This window comes from Eulemur rufifrons, chromosome 9, assembly GCF_041146395.1.
Source record: "Eulemur rufifrons isolate Redbay chromosome 9, OSU_ERuf_1, whole genome shotgun sequence".
NCBI lineage: Eukaryota > Metazoa > Chordata > Mammalia > Primates > Lemuridae > Eulemur > Eulemur rufifrons.
This window is the reverse complement of record NC_090991.1, coordinates 44,153,755-44,175,214: the sequence shown is the minus strand read 5'-3', so window position 1 is coordinate 44,175,214 and position 21,460 is coordinate 44,153,755. Positions and strand designations below refer to the sequence as shown.

Genomic DNA, 21,460 nt, shown 5'->3' with positions numbered 1-21,460 from the left:
AGGTTCGCGCAAAATGGCAGCCCTGGAAGTAGAATTCACGTTGTCTTCTGTAGTTCTGGGCGCTGGGCCTGATGGACTCCTAGGTGTGGAGCACAGCGACAAAACAGACCAGTTTCTAGTGACCGACAGCGGCAGGACCGTCATTCTTTATAAGGTGAGAACGATAGAATCGAAGCACCCGGGCTCCAGTCTCCGTCTCTCTCTGAGCGCGGAGCCCGAGCTTGGGTTTCTTACAGCTCCAGAAGGATATCGTGGAGCGAGCTTAGCATAGAGCCAGCTTGGCCTGTCTGGGATGCTGTGTGAGGTCTAGAATCTGGCTTGGTTGTTTTCCTATAGGAGCATATTTCAGAGTTGCAAGCGACAGAGCGTCTAGGTGCACGTGGGCTAGACACGGAAAGGAAAGGGAACCGGTGCTTTTGCTTCGGAACTTGCAGAGATGGCCTTGCTAAGATCCCTTCCTGGGGTCTTTGTTATTCTAGCTGCCCGCAGAAGGGTGGAACGGAGATTGGTTGGGCAGGAGAGGATGACACTGACAGGGTGAGAATAGTGATTTAGTTCTGTGTCTGTACACTACATTGTCCTCTCCTTGGGAAAAAACATTTTGAGGGGGATGGGACTTTCTTGGTCGCTTGGTAAAACTCTTGATTCCGAGTGACTTGTCTGTTGGCAACTCTGGTTCGCGCTGTGAATCCTGAAGTTGAGTCCGGGGAAATCACGCCCCGCCCCCTTTCCAGCCCAACGCCGGACTCAACCCAATTTCTAACTAACCTTGCATCTGGTTGTCGCATGGAAAACAATTGTAATATTTTTTTCTGAGCTGGTGAACATAGTTTTCTGCGTCTTTAAGAAGTCAGCTAACATCTTTGAAATTTTGGGAACAGGTTGCCAACAACCCCCTGTACTGTTTGTTTTGGCTCTGCTTACTCAGTTGGTCTTTACCTCAGATGGATTTGTGGTTTTGCAGTTCCTACATAGGAAAACTGCTGATTGGAATTCAATAGACAGGATCTCAGTTATGCGAATTTAATTTCCCATGTCCCTATTCAGAGGCATAATGGAATCAATTTTTAAAATGTACTGTTGTTTATTAACAAAGGGTTTTTAATTTACATATTTTTTACTGTAGGAACTTAGTTATTAAATATATTTTTATTTTACCTGCTGTTTAAAATTTTTTTAATTTTAGTTGTGGTAAAATACACATAAAATTTATCATCTTAACCATTTTTAAGTTTGCATATAGCTCAGTGGTATCAAGTACATTCACATTGTTGTGCAGCCACCAGAACACTTTCATCTTGCCAAATTAAAATTCTGTACCCATTAAACAATGACTCCCCATTGCCCCCAGCCTCTGACAACCACTGTTCTTTCTGTCTCTATCAATTTGACTACTGTAGGTACTTCATATTAGTGGAATCTTCAGTACTTGTCTGTTCTGACTAATTATTTTTTTAATTTAGGAAACTTGTCAAATGCTGTAATTCTGATGGTTTATTTTGATTGTAAATGTATTAATAATTGCTTTTAATATCTGAAATTGACTTCTTTAATATTGTATTTATTTTAATTTCATTAGCTTTCTGATCAGAAAACCTTGGGGAGTTGGTCAGTGAAACAAGGTCAAACTATAACATGTCCCGCTGTGTGCAACTTTCAAACTGGAGAGTATATTGTTGTACATGATAGTAAGGTGAGTTTTTAAACTTTTATATAATGGATATAGAATACAAGTCAAATGTTGATTTATTAACTATTTGTGTTTGTTATATAAATGGAGAATGGCATGCATTTTAACTTGTATGTTTTCACTTAAGGTTTTGAGAATATGGAATAGTGAAGATGTAAACCTGGATAAAGTATTTAAAGCTACAGTAAGTCTTCAGATTTTCCAGCATTTATTTAGCTTATGATGAAATGGAATCATTCATAATAGAGTATGCGTTATTTATCTTAATGCCTCTGGAAAAATGAGCATAAGGTTACAATCAGTTTTTCATTCTAGTTAGTGAATTTCCTATGCACTTCTCAGAATAGACTCTGCAAGTTTTGTGTAGTGTACATTTTAAGAGTGGCATGTAATACTGTTAAAAAAGAAACGTGACTATCTATGCCTTTTCTACCAGTGACCTAAAAGTATGTTAATTAACTTTTTCTTACTTATAAAATGAGGATCTCAAACTAGGTTAATCTTAAAAGTTCCTTCCAATTCTAAATGTTTGACTCTAAATATAATTGGCACATTTTAGAAGTGGCTCACAATAGGACTAATTCAGATATAATGCAGTTGTTGCCTGGATCCTTGAAACTTCTAGCTAGCTAGCTAGCTGTACTTTCCCCTGGCTCCAATCTTTTCCTTTACTTTGGAGTAGGAAAATCCTGAATTTTACACAGCAGAGGTCGTTTTGTTTGTTTATTTTACCTCACATATATTGTTAACTTCTTTTTTTTTTTTTTTTTTTTTTTTTTTTGAGACAGAGTCTCACTCTGTTGCCCAGACTAGAGTGAGTGCCGTGGCGTTAGCCTAGCTCACAGCAACCTCAAATTCCTGGGCTCAAGCGATCCTCCTGTCTCAGCCTCCCGAGTAGCTGGGACTACAGGCATGCGCCACCATGCCCGGCTAATTTTTTCTATATATATTTTTAGCTGTCCATATCATTTCTTTCTATTTTTAGTAGAGATGGGGTCTCGCTCTTGCTCAGGCTGGTCTCGAACTCCTGAGCTCAAACGATCCGCCCACCTCGGCCTCCCAGAGTGCTAGGATTACAGGTGTGAGACACCGCGCCCGGCCTTGTTAACTTCTTTTCTTGGTACTGTAGGCTGTAGTTATAATTGTGGCATTAATCCTTATCTAATACCAGAACTGCATGTACATCTGCATTAGTGGCTTTATTTGTACTTTCTCCACCCCCAGTTTTGGGAGACCCAGATTTTAGCCTAATCTCCAGTGTTTGCAATGGATAAGCCAAAAATGAATAAAAAGGGTTACCTGTGGAGGAGAGCTAGGGACAGGGTAGAGAGGGTAAGAGCAAAAGTTAGACTTCTGAATGTATTTTGTGTTGTACCTTTGATTTTGGAACCATATATAGTTATAAAGCAATATTAAATCAAAATGAAAACAAGTCAGGCCCTTAAAAATAAGCCTTGTAGGCTGGGCTCAGTGGCCCATGGCTGTAATCCTAGCACTGTGGGAGGCAGAGGCAGGAGGATCACTTGAGGTCAGGAATTTGAGACCAGCTTGAGCAAGAGTGAGACCCCCATCTCTACTAAAACTAGAAAGAAATTAGCCAAACAACTAAAAAATAGAAAAAATTAGCCAGGCATGGTGGCTCATGCCTGTAGTCCCCGCTACCCGAGAGGCTGAGGCTGGAGGATCACTTGAGCCCAGGAGTTTGAGGTTACAGTAAGCTATGATGATGCTACTGCACTCTAGCCAGGGGGACAGAGCGAGCGAGATTCTGTTGGGTGCAGTAGGGGGGAGCCTTCTGTAAATGTCCCTGTTACATTAGGTATAAATTGTTTTAGAATAAAAATTGAAATAGTCTTATATTTTTCCAGTTGTTGGCTGAGGTATATAGGATACATTCAATACAAGGAACAGAACCCTTGGTGCTATTCAAGGAAGGAGCTGTTCGTGGTTTAGAGGCCTTGCTTGCAGAGCCCCAGCAGAAAATTGAAACTGTTATCGCCAATGAAGAGGTGATTAAGTAAGTTCCAATGCTTATAAGTCAATTTATCAAAATGAGAATGTACTGCATGTTTTTAATTATATTTTTTGCCATGTTCAAAAGTATTTTTGGTTATAAACATTATAAAAGTAGCCTGATTAAAAAACATTTATAAGACATTAACCAAAATAGCATCCCAAAAGCCTCTGGGTGATAGATGATTCAGGAAACCATAGTCTTATGAGTCTTCTTCTAATGACATAACTGGACAGTCAGTTATTTGAAGATGAAATGGGTTATCCCAAAGGACCAAACTCTTTCTGTTTCTGTCATATTACCCTGACTGCCAAGCTTGCAACTTTTTCCCCCTGGCAAAAAGTACAGCTTGTCGGCCGGGCGCGGTGGCTCACGCCTGTAATCCTAGCACTCTGGGAGGCCGAGGCGGGTGGATTGCTCAAGGTCAGGAGTTCGAGACCAGCCTGAGCGAGACCCCGTCTCTACTAAAAATAGAAAGACATTATATGGACACCTAAAAATCTATATAGAAAAAATTAGCCGGGCATAGTGGCGCATGCCTGTAGTCCCAGCTACTCGGGAGGCTGAGGCAGTAGGATCGCTTAAGCCCAGGAGTTTGAGGTTGCTGTGAGCTAAGCTGACGCCACGGCACTCACTCTAGCCTGGGCAACAAAGTGAGACTCTGTCTCAACAAAAAAAAAAAAAAAAAAGTACAGCTTGTCATTAATGAAATCATGATAGTGCTTTAAGACCTCTGCTTTCCCAGATTCTGGAAAAAAACTGGGAAAATGGCCCACCCAAGTGATAGAAGGACATTTCATGATTTCACTTCATTATTTCATCATGTTTCCTGTCCATATGACTTGCTGCTTCTCCAGGTCCACTTGGTGGGAACTAAATTTAAGTCAAAACAAACGCCTGTACTTAGCAAGTGAACACTGTGGACAATGGCCAGTTATGTCTTAGATTGACCTGATGAACACCTCTAAGGTGTGAGCAACTGTGTTTGGGGGAACTCTTGAGAGGATTTGTTTCTAATTGCCACTTTGCCATAAATTGGGGCTACACAACCCTTCAGTGTCCCTGTGCCTCAGTTCCCTCTGTCAATTGAAGAAGCAGATGAGATCTTAATGTTTTCCTTAGAACATGAGTCCCAAAAGTAACTATGAAAAAAGGAGACTGGGCGCAGTGGCTCAGGCCTGTAATCCTAACACTCTGGTAGGCCGGTTCGGGAGGGTTGCTTGAGGTCAGGAGTTCGAGACCAGCCTGAGCAAGAGCGAGACCTCAGTCTCTACAAAAAATAGAAAACTTAGCTGGGTATGGTGGTGCACATCTGTAGTCTGAGCTACCCAGGAGGCTAAGGCAGGAGGATTGCTTGAGCCCAGGAGTCTGAGGTTACAGTGAGCTATGATGACCTCACTGCTCTCTAGTCAGGGCAACAGAGCGAGACTCTATCTAAAAGAAAGAGAGAGAAAAAGAGAAAGAAAGAAAGGAGGGAGGGAGTCAATTTAAATTCAGGAAGTACTGCATACCTTTCTTAGAACTTTACAATTTACAGTCATCTGGGAGGTTTAACAGTCTGCCTTTAATACAGAAATGCATTTAACGGATTCATATTCCCTGTGAAGACCAAATTAGGTCTTCTCTGATGTCTTTCTGATTCCAAAAAAAATTTGATAAAAGATTGGATTAAATTTCAATTGATACTGTATTTCAACTGGTGATTTTGGCATCATGTAATTTTTCTGACTTTTTTTTTTTTAGGTGGACAAAGCTTTTCATTGTATTTAGACATCCTGTTTTAATTTTCATTACTGAAAAAGTAAGTGATATCTTCAGTTCCTGGCCCATTTTGTGAAATTTCAAAATCACTCATGTTGTTTTTAAAACTAAAGTGGGACTTTTGTATTTCTCTTAGATTAGATTTTTAAATGTTTTTATCTTTTTTAAATATTAAACAGTCTATTGGTCACTATAACATTTTATACTTAATTGGACAAGGGGTTTTTAAATACTCATTTATGTCATATACTGGGACAACAACGTCTGGTTTTAACATTTAAATATAGGTGGTTGAAATGACAGTATTTATGAAGTAACTGTTTTTTGCAGCATGGAAATTACTTTGCTTATGTACAAACGTTTCACTCACGTGTCTTAAGCAAATACACACTCTTACTTGGACAAGAAGAAAAAGTTGTTATACAAAGTTTTACTGCATCTGTGGATCGGAAATTCATCTCTTTGATGTCATTAAGTAAGTTTTTTTCTTTAAACTTTCCGAGATTGAAATGGAATGATATTACAGGATACTGTATATTTTTGAATCTTAGGGTTTTTGCAGTTTAATAATCTGCCTTTAATACAGAGATGCAAAAAAAAAAAAGAAAAAGGCTCTCATCATGTCTCATCATGTGTCTTATCTTGGAAGGTCATTGGAATGCACTTAATGCTTTAGCTTAATGAACATTGAAGTGAGAAAGTCTGAGCCAAAGGGTCATATAAATCTTTATGTAACGTAGCTACAACCACATGAAATTGCCAAAATTCAACTGACCTATAAGAAACAGCAATTTCATATTGTTTTCAGGGTGATTGCATAGGAAGAAATGCATAGACCAGATGCTAATTACTTTCTAGTAAGGGAAGTATCCTTTTAGGGACTAGATTATCTGTATTCCTGGCAGTACCCTCTTGATAAATTTTAAGTTATTATAGGTATTTACAATTTGTATTTCTTGGCTATTATGACATTTTGTACTGAGATTTTTATTCATAATACTTCTCCCCCCAGTTTAAGTTTGTAGTAGTTTCTTTCAGGGAAAGCGTAGAGCGATGTTTATATTTCTGGTTAGATTCTTTATCAAATTGGTAAAATCTTATAAATAACCTAGTACATTTAACTATAATATAGAAGCATCCTTTACCCAATAATGAACAATAAATACTTGTTTCCAACAGGCTCTGACGGATGTATATATGAAACTTTGATACCAATACGCCCAACTGACCCAGAAAAAAATCAGAGGGTAGTTAGATCACTGTTACTCAAGGCTGTTGTGTGTGGTAATGCTCGAAATGGTGTCGCACTCACTGTCCTGGATCAAGATCATGTAGCAGTCCTAGGAAGTCCACTGCCAGCTTCTAAGGGTAACTGAAAATCCAATTAATTAAGAAGGCTTTTGCATTTTTCCTTCAGTGTACCTTTTAGCCTTCCCTTTCTTTTTCATTTCTTTGTTACCACCCTAATTCATTTTCTTGTCACTGTACTTATTTATTTTTGTAGCTCCCTAATTTTTCTTAAATAAGTTTTCTTTTTGTTTTTTAAAGACAGAGTCTTGCTCTGTTGCCCGGGCTAGAGTGCTGTGACATCAGCCTAGCTCACGGCAACCTCAAACCCCTGGGCTCAAGCAATCCTTCTGCCTCAGCCTCTCGAGTAGCTGGGACTACGGGGATGCGCCACCATGCCCAGCTAATTTTTTCTATATATACTTTTAGTTGTCCATATAATTTCTTTCTTTTTAGTAGAGACGGGATCTCGCTCTTGCTCAGGCTGGTCTCGAACTCCTGAGCTCAAACAATCCACCCGCTTCTGCCTCCCAGAGTGTTAGGATTACAGGCGTCAGCCACCGCGCCCGGCCATCATGATGACCTCTTATTCCTTTGAATTGCTGTGGCAATAACAGTCTTCATAACTCATTTTTGTACTAAATAAAGCAAAATTTGTGTCTTTATAACTTCCTCTCCCCAAAATATCGTATATTTATACTAGGGACTTTTTCTAAAGTTGTCTGTCTTATTTTACAGAATGCCTCTCCATATGGAACATAAAGTTTCAGACACTACAGACTTCAAAAGAGTTACCACAAGGGACCAGTGGTCAAGTAAGTTTTTTCACTTGAGAACATTCTCTTTTTTTTTTATGCTTCGATCAGGAAGAAAAGGACTTTTTCAAATTAGTTATTTTTGTGCCTGATAAATAACACTATTAGAGAAGAGGTCTCTTTGGGCCTAAGTATTTTGGCAGATTTTTTAGCTGAGCACAGTGGTGTGTACCTGTAGTCCCATCTACTTTGGAGGCTGAGGCAGGAGGATCACTTGAGTTTAAAAGTTCGAGGCTATAGTGTGCTGAGATTGTGCCTATGAATAACCACTGTACTCCAGCCTGGGCAATGTAGCAAGACCCATCTTCCAAAAAAAAAAAAAAATATATATATATATATATATATATATATATTTTGGTAGTTTTTATTAAAATAAATTAAGACTTTTTTTTTTTTTTTTTTTAACCTGAAAGATTATTAGCCAGTGGCAGTAGCTCATGCCTATAGTCCCAGCTAGTAGGGAGGCTAAGGCCGAAGGATCACCTAAGCCCGGGAGTTCAAGACCACAGTGAGCTGTGATTACACTGCTGTACTCCAGGCTGGGCAACATAGTGAGACCCTGTCTCAAAAAAAAAAAAAAAAAATTATATTTAATTTGGTTATTGTTTTTATAGCCAGTTTTCTCTGTTCTCAAGGGAGGACAGTTAGTTAATAAGACAACTTTTGTTTTTAGCTGCTCTTTGGTTTGATCTTTTTACTTATGTATTTTAAACTACACCCCAAAGTCTCTAATGTTATATATTAAATGTTACTGTGGAATTAAATAAAGATACTTAAAGAATTTTAATTTAAGCTGACCAGACTATAAAATTCCTGTAGCAGGGGTCCTTGTATGTTTTGTTCTCTAATGTATTTTCTTTCTTGCTTTCTTTCTTTTTTTACTTACTTTAAAAAAACAGATAATTTTAACAAAATTAACCACCCACAATTCCACCATTCTAACAAACGTACTTTTGATTTCTGTGTTCTTTTAAGCTTTTAGTTAATATACCTTATTTTTAGTCTTATAATTAGAAACAGTGTTAAATTCTGGTTTTTTATTTATTTATTTATTTTTATTTTTTTGAGACAGGGTCTCACTATGTTGCCCAGCCTGGAGTACAGTGGTTTAATCACAGCTCACTGTGGCCTTGAACTCCTGGGCTCAAGTGATCCTTCAGCCTTAGCCTCCCTACTAGCTGGGACTATAGGCGTGTGCTACTGCAGAGGGTCTTCCAGTATTGCCTGGGCTAGAGTATAGTGGCATCATGATAGCTCACAGCAACCTCAAATTCCTGGACTCAAGCAATCCTCCTGCCTCAGCCACAGGAACATGCTACCACACCCTGCTGATTTTTCTATTTTTTGTAGAAATGAGGTGTTTCTCTTGCTCAGGCTGGTCTTGAACTCTTGGCCTCAAGCGATCCTCTTGCCTCATCTTTCCAAAGTGCTAGGATTACAGGCATGAGGCACTGCGCCCAGCACTGATTTTTTAATTTAGTGCATCATAATAGTTTTCCTATCTTACAATAGGCTTGATAAATTATTATGTCAATATACATATAATAGTGATAGTATTAATTTTAAACAGTTCAATTACTTTAAATGCATATGTTGATTAGATTTTTCTGAGTCAAAAACATCCTGTAAGTTATGCTTCATTCAGACTTGGGCAAACATAGAGCCCAAGAGCCCAATGAATAACTTGTGCATATGAGATTCTTCTGGGAAGTTACTCGACTTTGTTTTGTTCTTTATTGTTATACTGAGATAGCTTATACAATAAGTTATTGTTATAAGGCTTTGTTGAGTCAGAACTTGTAAGCAAGTATTCTGTTTTTGATATATATATATATTTTTTTTTTGTAGCTCTGGTATTATGGGGAAAATTTGTTTATGCTGCATGGAAAATTTCTAACTGTGATTCCATACAAGTGTGAAGTGTCATCATTAGCAGGTGCTCTTGGAAAACTCAAGCATAGTCAAGATCCAGGTAGAAATTTACTTATATGTTTGTTTTATTAATACAAGCCATTTCATTAGTTCCCAGTTTCATATGTAGATTCCCATATCCTTCTATTTACAGAGCCTGTTCTTAACTTTGAAATTTGCCACTAGTCAGCGAAACTAGTGAACAGTCCCTATTGCAGGGACTGCTGCAGGCTGAAGAGCTACATTGTGTTCTTTTGACTTCAGGGGTAATGGGAGAATCCCCAAGACAAAATCAATTGTACCTCTACCCTTCCTCGTTTACCAGTGGACTCATCTGCTGGCTTCATGTTGCTGGGCATATAATTTTTTATTGTATTACGATTTACTGATCTGAGGTTATCAGTAGAATTACGTGGCCTTTAAAGCCTCTTGAATTGTACATGAGTGGTTGTCTTTTATTGTTCTTTGTGTAGTTGGGTAAATACCAATAGGTCAAAACATTCCAGAAATCATATATTTCATGTTTTCTTAGGCACTCATGTCACACCCCATTTTGTAAACTGGGAAACATCTCAGGGATGTGGACTTGGATGCCAGAACTCAGAACAGTCAAGAAGAATTGTAAGTTTAGTAATAGAAATGTTAATGCAAATGTTGAAAAACAGAGAAAGGCTGAATTATTTTGATTTATATCCTTATAACTCTTATAGCTTTGATCTTGATGACAGGTCAGTGTGAGGCTAGAACCCAGTAACCTCACAGCCTTTATCCAGAAATGACATACGTAGTCTATTCGTAACTTTTTATGGGCATTTGTGTGTGGTATTAAGGCCCAGTTGTGAAAATGGACTAGTTTGCAAGTAGCAATAAAACGTTCCTTAGTACAGAGATTTTATTTTGTGTTTAAATAACAAAAACCTTAAAAGTCTTAAGATACTTAATTTCAAAGTTGAAATGAAATCACTTTTCCCTATAACAAAATTTATTTTTAAAAGTTTGTGATTAGAACAAAAGTGTGCTAATTTCTTTAGAGTGTTTTATATTCTTCTAGATGTTTATTGGATCTCTTGTATTGTTTTGTGATTCTAATCAATTTACTTAATTCTAGTTAAGGAGACGAAAAGTTGAAGTGAATTTACAGCCAGAGGTTCCACCATCCAAACAACTCTTATTAACCATAAAGGTAAGTTTAAAATATTGAAAATATCAAATATCAGCTCAAGTGGTTAAAAGAAATCCTGTTTACTTTTCATTCTGTCTTTTTATGATCATTTTTATAGCAATAGCTAACATTTGTATAGTGTCTTAAGGATGTCAGAGTTGATCCAGTATTTTGGTTTATTTGACTCTGTAGTCTTCTAAGAGTGATGGTATGATGTTGGCATCATAGGTTTTTTTCATTCAGCTTGGCATCAGATGCATTTGCAATTTGGCCTTCTAAAGATTTATTTATTTATTTATTTATTTTTTCTTTTCTTTGAAACAGAGTCTCACTCTGTTGCCCGGGCTAGAGTGAGTGCCCTGGCATCAGCCTGGCTCACAGCAACCTCAAACTGCTGGGCTCCAGTGATCCTCCTGCCTCAGCCTCCTGAGTAGCTGGGACTACAATCACAAGCCACCACACCCAGCTAATTTTTTGTTTCTATTTTTAGTTGACTGGCTAATTTTTTTTCTATTTTTAGTAGAGATGGGGTCTCGCTCTTGCTCAGGCTGGTCTTGAACTCCTGACCTCAAGCCATCCTCCCACCTCAGCCTCCCAGAGTACTAGGATTACAGGCATGAGCCACTGCGCCCAGCCCTTCCAAAGATTTTGATTTCTGAATGCTTAATTTTTTTTCTTTGCATTTTATTTGTGTAACAAATTGTAGCATCAGCTCTTATTTCACAGGAATGTGTTAGTGATTTGAGAAAATGTTGTGCTAGGAAATTTTAAGTTCAGGGTGATGTTTATTAATGTGCTAGGCTGAGTTCTTTAATTCTGCTTTTTCAGAAAGATTCAGAAAAACACATTGAAGTGGAACTACGTAAATTTTTGGCAATGCAGCAGACGCCTGACTTTCACGCTATAATTGGGGACATAGTAACAGGACTTCTAGAAAGATGCAAAGCAGAACCATCGTTTTATCCGAGGAACTGTCTGATTCAGCTTATCCAAACACATGTGCTTTCTTACAGGTAGGTGTTAATGTGCACCACACTTTCCACGCGTAACTCTTTTGACCTTGTTTTTTTACAGTTCTAATTTTCTGAAACTCTGGAAAAGCTTATAAATTATCTGCAATTGAGATTTTTCTTAATATGTAATAATGATTCAGATTTTTTCATTTCTCTTAGCTTATGCCCTGGCTTAATGGAGGTTGCCTTACAAAAGACAGATGTACAGTTGTTACAACTCTGTCTGCAGCAGTTCCCTGACATCCCTGAATCAGTCACCTGCACGTGCTTAAAACTTTTCTTAAGGTAAGTAAGAATCCAGTGATCTTTTTCCTTTACTATGTTTATAATCTGTTAAATTATTTTTTAAAACTGAATACTTAGAAAATAAAATTTTTTTCTGAAAGTTCCCTTGCTGATAAGAATTAACCTCTTGCTTTCAATTGACATCATAGCATTGGTGATGACTGTCTCCAAGAAACGGATGTCAATATGGAGTCAGTTTCTGACTATAGTGGTACTGCTCAAGAGGAGAAAATGGAAGAGCAGACTAAAATTCTTCAAAATGGCTTCAATCCTAAGGAAGATAACTGCAGTAACTGTGATCAAGAATTAAACGAAAAGCCTCAGGACACAACAAAGGAGACCACTTCATGCCCTGTGATACCAAAAAGAGCAGCTCTACTGTATCCTTTAAAATAGAGTGCATCCCTCTGTTCCTCTTTCCAAGGATATAGTCATATGCCTAGCCATAGCTAAGAAGTAATTATTAATAGATAATATAAGGGTTTCCTTTCTTTTTTCAATTTTTTTCTTGGTTTCTGCTTGAAAATGAATTATGTTCAATGCTACCTTCAAACAGCTTGCTTAAACCTGTTTTCTTAATTAAGAAGCTGTGCTAAGGTAGAAGCTCTACCAATACTAAAGATCAGTATTCTGAATAAAAAAAAAAATTATACTACTCGGCCAGGCGCGGTGGCTCACGCCTGTAATCCTAGCACTCTGGGAGGCTGAGGCGGGCGGATTGTTTGAGCTCAGGAGTTTGAGACCAGCCTGAGCAAGAGCCAGACCCCGTCTCTACTAAAAATAGAAAGAAATTATATGGACAGCTAAAAATATATATATAAAAATTTAGCCAGGCATGGTGGTGCATGCCTGTAGTCCCAGCTACTTGGGAGGCTGAGGCAGGAGGATCACTTGAGCCCAGTAGTTTGAGGTTGCTGTGAGCTAGGCTGACACCACCGCACTCTAGCCTGGGCAACAGAGTGAGACTCTGGACAAAAAAAAATTATACTACTGATGTATTCCAGATAATCTCCAATGATTAGGTGAGTGTTGGGTGATAGAGCCCTTTTCGTGATATAAAACTTTTGTATAAATTTAGAAAACTATCACTGGGAAATGGAATTACTCATAATTTGAGTAGAGTAGCCTTTATTTATTGAAATAAGATTTTCCTTTAGTCCTAAATAGAAATGCAATTCTTCATTCAGCCTATAGTGAAACATTTCTTCTGCCTCACTTGAAAGATATCCCAGCACAACATACTACTGTAAGTGTTCTTACAAGTCCTATAGAATTTTATTTCTGGTTTAAGTTTTACTGTTTAACCAGCTGTTGGGGCATTCTAAAGGCTATCCAGTTCTTTCATGTGAATAAAAGGTTGCCCAGCTCTCATAGTGAAAAACTGTGCCAAGGAGACTAGAGTGGTTGTTGGATGATAGACTGTGCCATTTTCCTCCTGCCAAGCTTGAAGGCCAAGTTAAGCCACCTAAGTTTTAAATGAGTAGACAGTAAAAAGAATTGCTGAGAGGATTCTCTTTTCTCTACCTATTATTTACAAACAATAAGCTCATCACCTACCCTACCTACCCCAACTCCCCAAACCAGATGAGCTCCTCACTGATGGCACACATTGCATTTTATTCATTTTTGTGTCCCTAGATGTCTGGCATATTTGTTTGATGTATAGTTAAACATCCTTTTAAAATTCTTTCCAGTCTTTCTGTTTAGTTTATAGAGAAAATTTTTTCATCAAAGTGGTAAATTATCCTTTTTTTTTCCCCCTACTTAGTTATTTCTCCAGTATTTGTATTTCCTTTATCTGAAGTGTAGCGAAAATGCTACTATGACTCTTCCTGGAATACGTCCTCCAACCCTTAACCAGGTGAGATAATTTCTTTTTCTCTGATTTGGTGCTGGGGAAAATCTGTAAAAAAAAAGGTGTATCTGATTTCTCCTTGTCTCCATTATGACCCATTCCAAGAATTTCCTTAGCTTATTAAGAGAACAAGGAGGAGCTGGTAACAGTTTGCCCCTTAATAATCTCTTAAGAATAAGAGAATGAAGATTAATGAAAAAAATGTTCTCAAAGAATCTCATGGTAGACCCTCTTTACAAACAGTATTTTTCTTCCTTGACATCCCTTAAAAAAAAAAAAAAAACAGTATTTATCTGAGAAACAGTAGGAAACATTAAAAAATAATCTATTGGCTGGACATTCCTGTAATCCCAGCACTTTGGGAGGCCAAGGTGGGAAGATTACTTGAGGCCAGGACCTCGAGGCTACAGTGAGCTGTGAGTGTTACCACTGCACTCTAGACTGGGTGACAGAGTGAGGTCCTGTTTCTTTAATTAAAAAAAAAGAGGGGGGGAAGGAAAGGAAAAGAATTTTGTTTTTGTTTGTTTAGGAATATGTTATTCTAATTAAGGATTTCTTTTTTTCTTTTTATTTATTTTTTATTTAGTTTTCATCAGCAACAAGACTAAGGATTTCAGACACTTAATTTGACTATTTCTTTATTTTAAAAATGAGTTAAATTTTTAAGTAGTTAATTTTTATAGTTGAAAGTTTCAACAATAGTACCAAAGGGTATGAAGAAAAAAGTTAACTGTTGTATTCACTACCCTAATCTCTCTTAGAGATAACCAATATTAAGAGTTTCTTTTATGTCTAGAAATGTTCTTTCTATATACAAATTTATCTTTCTCTCATTTTGCCTTTTCTAACACAAATAAGATCATAGTATGTGTGCTGTTCTGCCATTTTTTTTTCCACTCATTATATTTTAGACATTTCCTGGACCAATACACACATAATATCTGCCTCATTCCTTTAACCAGTGCATACTATTTCATTTTACAGATATATCTTAATTTATTTACTAGTGTTTTAGTGATAGACATTCAAGTTATTTACAATTTTTTGCTATTGTAAACAAACCTTCAGTAAGTATCTTTATGCACACACCCTTGCATATTTATGAGAGAACACCTGTTACATAAATTCACACAAGTGGAATTACTAGATGAAAAGGTGCATGCATTCTTAGCTCTCAGAATGCCAGATTACCTTTCTGAAAAGCTGTGACAACCACCACCATTACTGCCACCAAGGTCTGAGGCCTTATTTTTTACACTCCTGACACCAGTTTTGTCAAAGTTTTGACTGTTTGCCAATTAGATAGGTAGCAAATGTTAACCTTATTTTAATTTGCATTTCTTTGTTAATGAGAGAGGTAAACCATCTTACCCATTTCTATTTCTTTTTGTGAACCTGCCTGGTCAGGTTTCTTGTCCATATTTTTATTACATTTGCTATCTTTTTCTTTTTGGCTTATAAAGAATTCTTTCTATATTAAGGAAATTAGCCTTTTTCTATCAGATGCATTGTAAATACTTCTTTCCTATCATTTGTCTTTTTACTCACTTTAGTATAATTTTTTGATATAGACAAGTTTTTCATACTTGTGCTATTAAAATGTGGTAAGTTTTCCTTTACGGCTTCTTTATGGCTTAAGTCATGCTTAAGGCTCTTCTCACTCTTAAAATTATTCAAGTAGTCACCCTGTTTTCCCCTTGTACATCAGTGGTTTCATTTTGTGTCTTTAACTCTTTAGTATATATTATTTTGGTGTAAGGAGTTCCATAGGGATCAGCTGTCCCTCTACAAATTGATAACCAGTTTCCTTAATGCATTTTCGTGACAGTGATATTTGCATGTTAACCACACCATTTGAAGATGTAAAACTACATAGGAAACTTTTATAAATGTATAGTGATGATTTTTAGTTTATGATAACTTATCTATAATATACAATACTCTATCCTTGGGGCATAGTGTATTTTGCAGAATAGAAAATGGGTTCTCTTTTTGTAAGTGAAAATAATTATTAAAACAAAATTCTTAAAAGACAAGTATTACTCTCCCTTGGACTAAATATCACTTTGGCTTTACTATTGCTGATTAATACTATAAAAACGGTCTAATTATGCTTGTAAAATAACAAGTATAAAAGCCAGAAAAGAGCCTTTTTATATTTCTTAGAAATTCTTCCATCTCTAAACTAATTTGTTTAGATTTTTATAAAGATTTATTTTTCCTGTAACCATTTGATGTAATTATGGACTTTATAAAATGAACTAAACTAAAGTTCAATTTTAAAATCTTAACTTTCCTTTCCTTATTTATCTTCAGATTATGGATTGGATATGCTTACTTCTAGATGCTAATTTTACTGTTGTGGTAATGATACCCGAAGCAAAAAGGCTACTGATAAACCTTTACAAGTTTGTCAAATCTCAGGTTTGTGATTATTTGATATATACTGATTGTATTTGTACTCAAGTATATCACCTGAATTACAGTTTATTCTTAAAAGTTAGGAATAGTCATGGAGGATTTGTTTGTATGCAGAATTACAGTGAAAGTTACTCTGAAACTTTTTTCTTTAGATAAGTGTTTATTCTGAACTCAACAAGATTGAAGTAAGTTTTCGGGAGCTACAAAAATTAAATCAAGAAAAGAATAATAGAGGATTATATTCGATTGAAGTGCTGGAACTCTTCTGATACTACCAGTTCTCCTTCATGGACATTTTATGAAGCTCTTTTATGTGAACTCTTCTTGTTCATCCAGCCAAGAAAGATGCTTTGTTTGTGACCATCTCAATTTCTAGAGAAAAGTGTCAGTGAGTACCTGGACCATCACCTGTTGATGCTTCACATGGGACTGCAGGTTTCACAGGACCCTATTCTAGATTATGGACATTAATGACGAAAGGTTCTGAAATTTTTAAAAAATATGAAACTGAGTTGATTTTAAGTAAACTTATTTGTGTATTGATAAAAGTCTAATTTCTTATCATGTGTTTTGAATTGTTTTTCTTTTGATAAAAAATGACCATTGAAGCAGGGATTTTAGAAAGAATGGAGTTTTATCAGAGTCATAAACTGCCCAAGCACATACATGCTTGTGACAGAAGTCAGTGCCACAAGCAGGGCAGAGAGGGGTCCTCGTACGGGCACACGCTTGCCTCCTGTCATTTCTCCCATCATTTACCTACTTCCACTTGCTTGCTTATATACTCAGAGGTTGAAAAATGCCTCCTGTATATTATCTCTCAGATTACCTCCATGATGAGTTGATAAAAAATAGTTATGGGCTGGGCGAGGGTGGCTCACGCCTGTAATCCTAGCCCTCTGGAAGGCTGAGGCAGGAAGATCACTTGAGATCAGGAGCTCGAGACCAGCATGAGCAAGAGTGAGACCCCATCTGCTAAAATAGAAAAAATTAGCCGAGCATGGTGGTGCATGCCTGTAGTCCTAGCTACTGGGGAGGCTGAGGCAGGGGGATCGCTTGAGCCCGGGAGTTTGAGGTTGTAGTGAGCTATGACAACGCCACTGCACTCTACCCAGGGTTACAGAGCAAGACTCTGTCTCAAAAAAAAAAAAAAAAAAAGAAAGGCAATGCAAAAAGTGAGAGAAAAATTTCTGCCTTCTATGTGCTTACTATCTAGAAGAGATCACAGAGAAAAATCAAATCACCGTACAGGTACATCTTTGTATGCCAGATGAGTTTTACTGATGTTCAGTGCTTCCAGAATTCCATAGGAGAGATCTACAGTGGTGTTTCCCAAACTTTGATTTCATGAATCAGTAAAATTTCCAAAAGATTTTGGGATCTGACATGAGGTCACCAAGGTTTTGTTTTGCTATTAATCTTTAAGAAGAGCTTTTTATGTTGCCCTAATTTTTCCAAATTCACCTCATACCCTGGCTAACAGTCACGGCACATCAACAAGTAGACTTCCATTCAGAGCCACAGGACTGGAGTGTTGTCAGAGAACAAGAAGAATTAGAGCTAGACTCTGGATAAGATTTGTATGGGCAAAGGTAACCAGTAAAAATATTCAAAACTACAGAGTCAGTAAATGGAAATTAGCATCCTTAATTTGATGTGTTGGGATCATAGTTTTCTGAAGTGAATTTGCTACTTACAGGGTGAATATGGTACTGACTGCTATGGCCCGGGTTTCCTTTGGGCTTGATGTGATGTGTGCTATTGAAAGGTATGTGATGACTCAAGTTTCCTACCCTTTCTCTCTTTGAACTATCAAGAACTTTTCGTGTATACAGGACATCGTGACATTTTCCTTTCACTTTGCATGAGTGCTTTCCCATTAGCATATGAAAGTTAATAAATGTTCAGTTATAAAGATGGTTATCTAGTTCAGAGGTCAGCAGATTTCAGTATCCATAAATAAAGTTTCATTTCACACCTCAAAGTCTATTTTAAAAAAAGCTTCACTGCAACACAGCCCTGCTCACTTGTTTATAATTTGTCTGTGGTTACTTTCACACTGAGTGTAGCCACCCCGATGGCTGTGAGGTGATATCTCATTGTGATTTTTATTGGGAAAGCATTGCTTTCTTATTTCTAACTCCTGGTGGCAGCTCCACCGCTACCCCTGGCCCAAGCCATAATTCTCTCTCTCAGTTGTATTAGTGCAGAGGCCTCCTAAACTGTCTTTCTGCTTCCATCCTTGCCTCTTGTACTCCAGCCTCAACACAGCAGCCAGGGCCCTTCTGTCAAAAAAAATATGTAACACGAATCGAATCCTAGCGATCTTCTCTTTAAAACCTAAAGGCCTGGTGTCCTTTTCCTCCCTCCACCCCATCCCCAGTCTCATGTCCTGCAATTGAATGTGTTATGCTTTCTTCATGGATGGCTTCTTCCTTCAACTTCTTGGGATTTGTACTCAAATGTCGCCTCAGTGGAGCCTTCCCTGAACTCCCCTTCTCTTCCCACCATGGCACTCCCTGACGTCTTTCCCTCATTGATTTTCCCCCAGAAAACTTTGCTGTCTGGCATGTCCTGTATTTTCCTTCTTGAGCTATTTTTGTCCATTTCAGCTCCACAGGGGGCAGGAGGTTTTTCAGTCTTGCTCCCTGCTGGGTCCCCAGCACCGAGGTCAGCACCCGGCACGTATGTGGCAGGCATTCATTTGTTGAATGAGCGAGGTGAACAGCAGGGCCCCCAAGATGAAGAAAAAAAAGCCCTTCACCCTTCTGCTGCTGACAGTGGTGGAACTTCAGGCAGCTTTGCCAGTGGGTGGCCCTTGCAGGCTAAAGGATCATTCCAGGGAGGGAGAAGTGTTCCTCTGGGTGTGACATTCAAGCACATTTCCTTCCTCCCGAGCCTCTGTCACTCCTCATCTGCCTGAGTTCCCGCATCTGTGTTTTACAACAATTGAATTAAACAAATGTGAGCAGAAAGGATGAACAATTTAGAGTCTGGGTCTTCCCTCCCTTCCCACTGCTGCCCCACCCAAAAGTGGAGGCTGGGGTCTAGTTGCTGCCATTAGAGTAAAAATGGACCCTCTTGGTCTGGTGTTTGGTTACAAGACTCCTCCCAGAGACTTTCTTGTTAGCAATAGGGACAACCACCCACACAGGAGTATGGATTGTCCGGGGGACTTAAATCACTTGAAAGCGTCGCAGTGCAGGGACATCAAAGGAAATGAAATCAGGATGTTGAAGAGATACCTGCACTCCCATGTTCATCGCAGCACTAGTCACCATAGCCAAGATACGGAAACACGTACCCATCAACAGATGAATGCATGAAGGAACTTGGTATCTATACACAATGGACTATAATTCAGCCTTTAAAAAGAAGAAAATCCTTTTATTTGCAACAACGTAGATGAACCTGGAGAACATTATGCTTGGTGAAATAAGCCAGGCACAGAAAGACAAATACTGCATGGTCTCACTTATAGGTAGAATCTCAAAGTCTGACTCCTAGAAGCACAAAGTAGAAGGGTGTTTACCAGAAGCTGGGGGATGGGCCGTGTTAACCTCAAATGAGCACAGAGAGACCAACTCTCCAAAGGGGATTGTAGGCCAGGGCGCTTGTGCTATGGCAGACAAGGGGCGCATCCAAGTGGGTAGGGGCCAAAGAGAAGCATTTAAAGACAAAAAGGAGAAGTCCATAGGAGCTGTTTTGAAACACAGACCACTGGTTCCAGGGCCTTGTTGCAGGACTTGCTGTTAGCTCATTGGTGGAGACAGCCATTGTTAGGCAAGTGTCCTTGTGCAAGTGGCTTTTCTGGAATACTGTGGTCTGAATTCCTTGTGTAGTTCCTGTCCCAAGCATGTGTGCATATGTGAAGGCCCCTCCTTCTGGGCCTCCTGTCTCCATTTTTTTTAGGATTTGACATTAGTTGACTACATTTTGATGTTAATGACTTTCACAATCACTTCTTGGCCGTCTGGCTAAGATCAAGTGTAATAACTCACAGAGTTGCAGAGATGTCGGTCAAAGGACACAAAATTTTGGTTACTTAGGAGGATGTAAGTTCAGGAGATCTGTCGTACATCATGGTGACTATAGTCAGGAGCAATATACTGATACTTGAAAATTGCTAAGAGAATAGATTTGAAGTGTTCAACCACACACAAAAAATGGTAAGTGTATGAGGTAATGCTTATATTAATTAGCTTGATTTAGCATTCTACAATGTATGCATATATCAAAACATCATGTTGTACACCCAAAAAAGTAAAAATAAAAAAATTTTTAAATGCATAAACACATTAAGAATATATTTCCCTTCCATTAAAGCAAAAGTTAAAAAAAGAATTTGATTTCTTCAATATAAGTGACCCCAATGAACACAGCATTCATTTTTAACAGGAGACCTTAACGCCATTTTGTTGGTTTCCTTGTTGAAAGGCAAAAATCCTTTTACTTACACCCTCCCTGAGTGCTAACAGGTTATTGGGCTGAGAGTTGCAGCAATAGAAATGCAAAGAGGTGTGTGAGGTGGGGTGAGGGACTCTGAATACAGCCTTCCAAGGATGTCTTTGTAAATGCTGAGTACTCATTCAAATGCAGAATGTTTTGCTTTTTGCTAGGAGCTGAGAAGTAATGCATTTATGGAGCTCTTATTCCTGGTCACCCCACAGGGTGGAAATCGCTTTATTATAATGAATATAATTCTTTACATATTCTCCTGGATTTAGACTCAATCTTCTGGCTGGTGATCCTTAAATTTTTATCTCTAGCTCTGACTTCCTGGCTAATTCCTAGATTCAAATTTCCACTGTCTGGTTTAGCATTTTCAATTAGCTATCTCAAGCTTAATGTACCCAAAATGCAAAGGATGATTTCTTCCCACTGCTGTTCCCCTCCCCACCCCTGCCTGCCCTGGACTTCCTGGGGACTTGGCACCAGGAAGCCACTTGCCTCACTCCTCATCCATCAGTACGTCCCGTCCGCCTTCCTGTAAAATATTGCCAACGTGACCTCTTCTCCCCATTTCCGCCACGGCCACCTCCCCAGGTCTGCAGCCTCTCTCACCCTCCCCACCGCGACAGCCCCCACCTTCGCTCTGGCTTCCTGCCTATCTGGAAATTCTTTCCACGGCAGTGAAAGTGATTCTAAAACGTCAATCAAATTCGTTCACACACGCCCTTTAAAAAGTTTCCATGTAACGATGCATGCTACAGCGTGGATGAATCTAGAAAACATGATGCAACGTG

General features: G+C 38.3%; 1 protein-coding gene across 2 annotated transcripts; it reads left to right on the top strand.

Moving 5' to 3' along the window:
* The first annotated feature begins 3 nt into the window (after nucleotides 1-3).
* NOL11 (nucleolar protein 11) lies at nucleotides 4-16,691 on the top strand. 2 transcript variants are annotated; one of them, XM_069481627.1, is made up of 18 exons: nucleotides 4-154; nucleotides 1,580-1,693; nucleotides 1,818-1,874; nucleotides 3,559-3,707; nucleotides 5,448-5,505; nucleotides 5,796-5,940; nucleotides 6,645-6,833; nucleotides 7,491-7,567; nucleotides 9,416-9,539; nucleotides 10,011-10,099; nucleotides 10,587-10,661; nucleotides 11,469-11,653; nucleotides 11,813-11,938; nucleotides 12,088-12,318; nucleotides 13,106-13,184; nucleotides 13,707-13,799; nucleotides 16,110-16,217; nucleotides 16,367-16,691. In XM_069481627.1, exons 1-18 carry the CDS (start codon nucleotides 14-16, stop codon nucleotides 16,481-16,483), a joined length of 2,157 nt encoding a protein of 718 aa, XP_069337728.1. In that variant the 5' UTR covers nucleotides 4-13; the 3' UTR covers nucleotides 16,484-16,691. The 2 variants fall into 2 exon arrangements, with proteins under 2 accessions (XP_069337728.1, XP_069337729.1); XM_069481628.1 differs by lacking the exon at nucleotides 13,106-13,184 and having other exon boundaries at nucleotides 13,748-13,799.
* The last annotated feature ends 4,769 nt before the right edge of the window (nucleotides 16,692-21,460 follow it).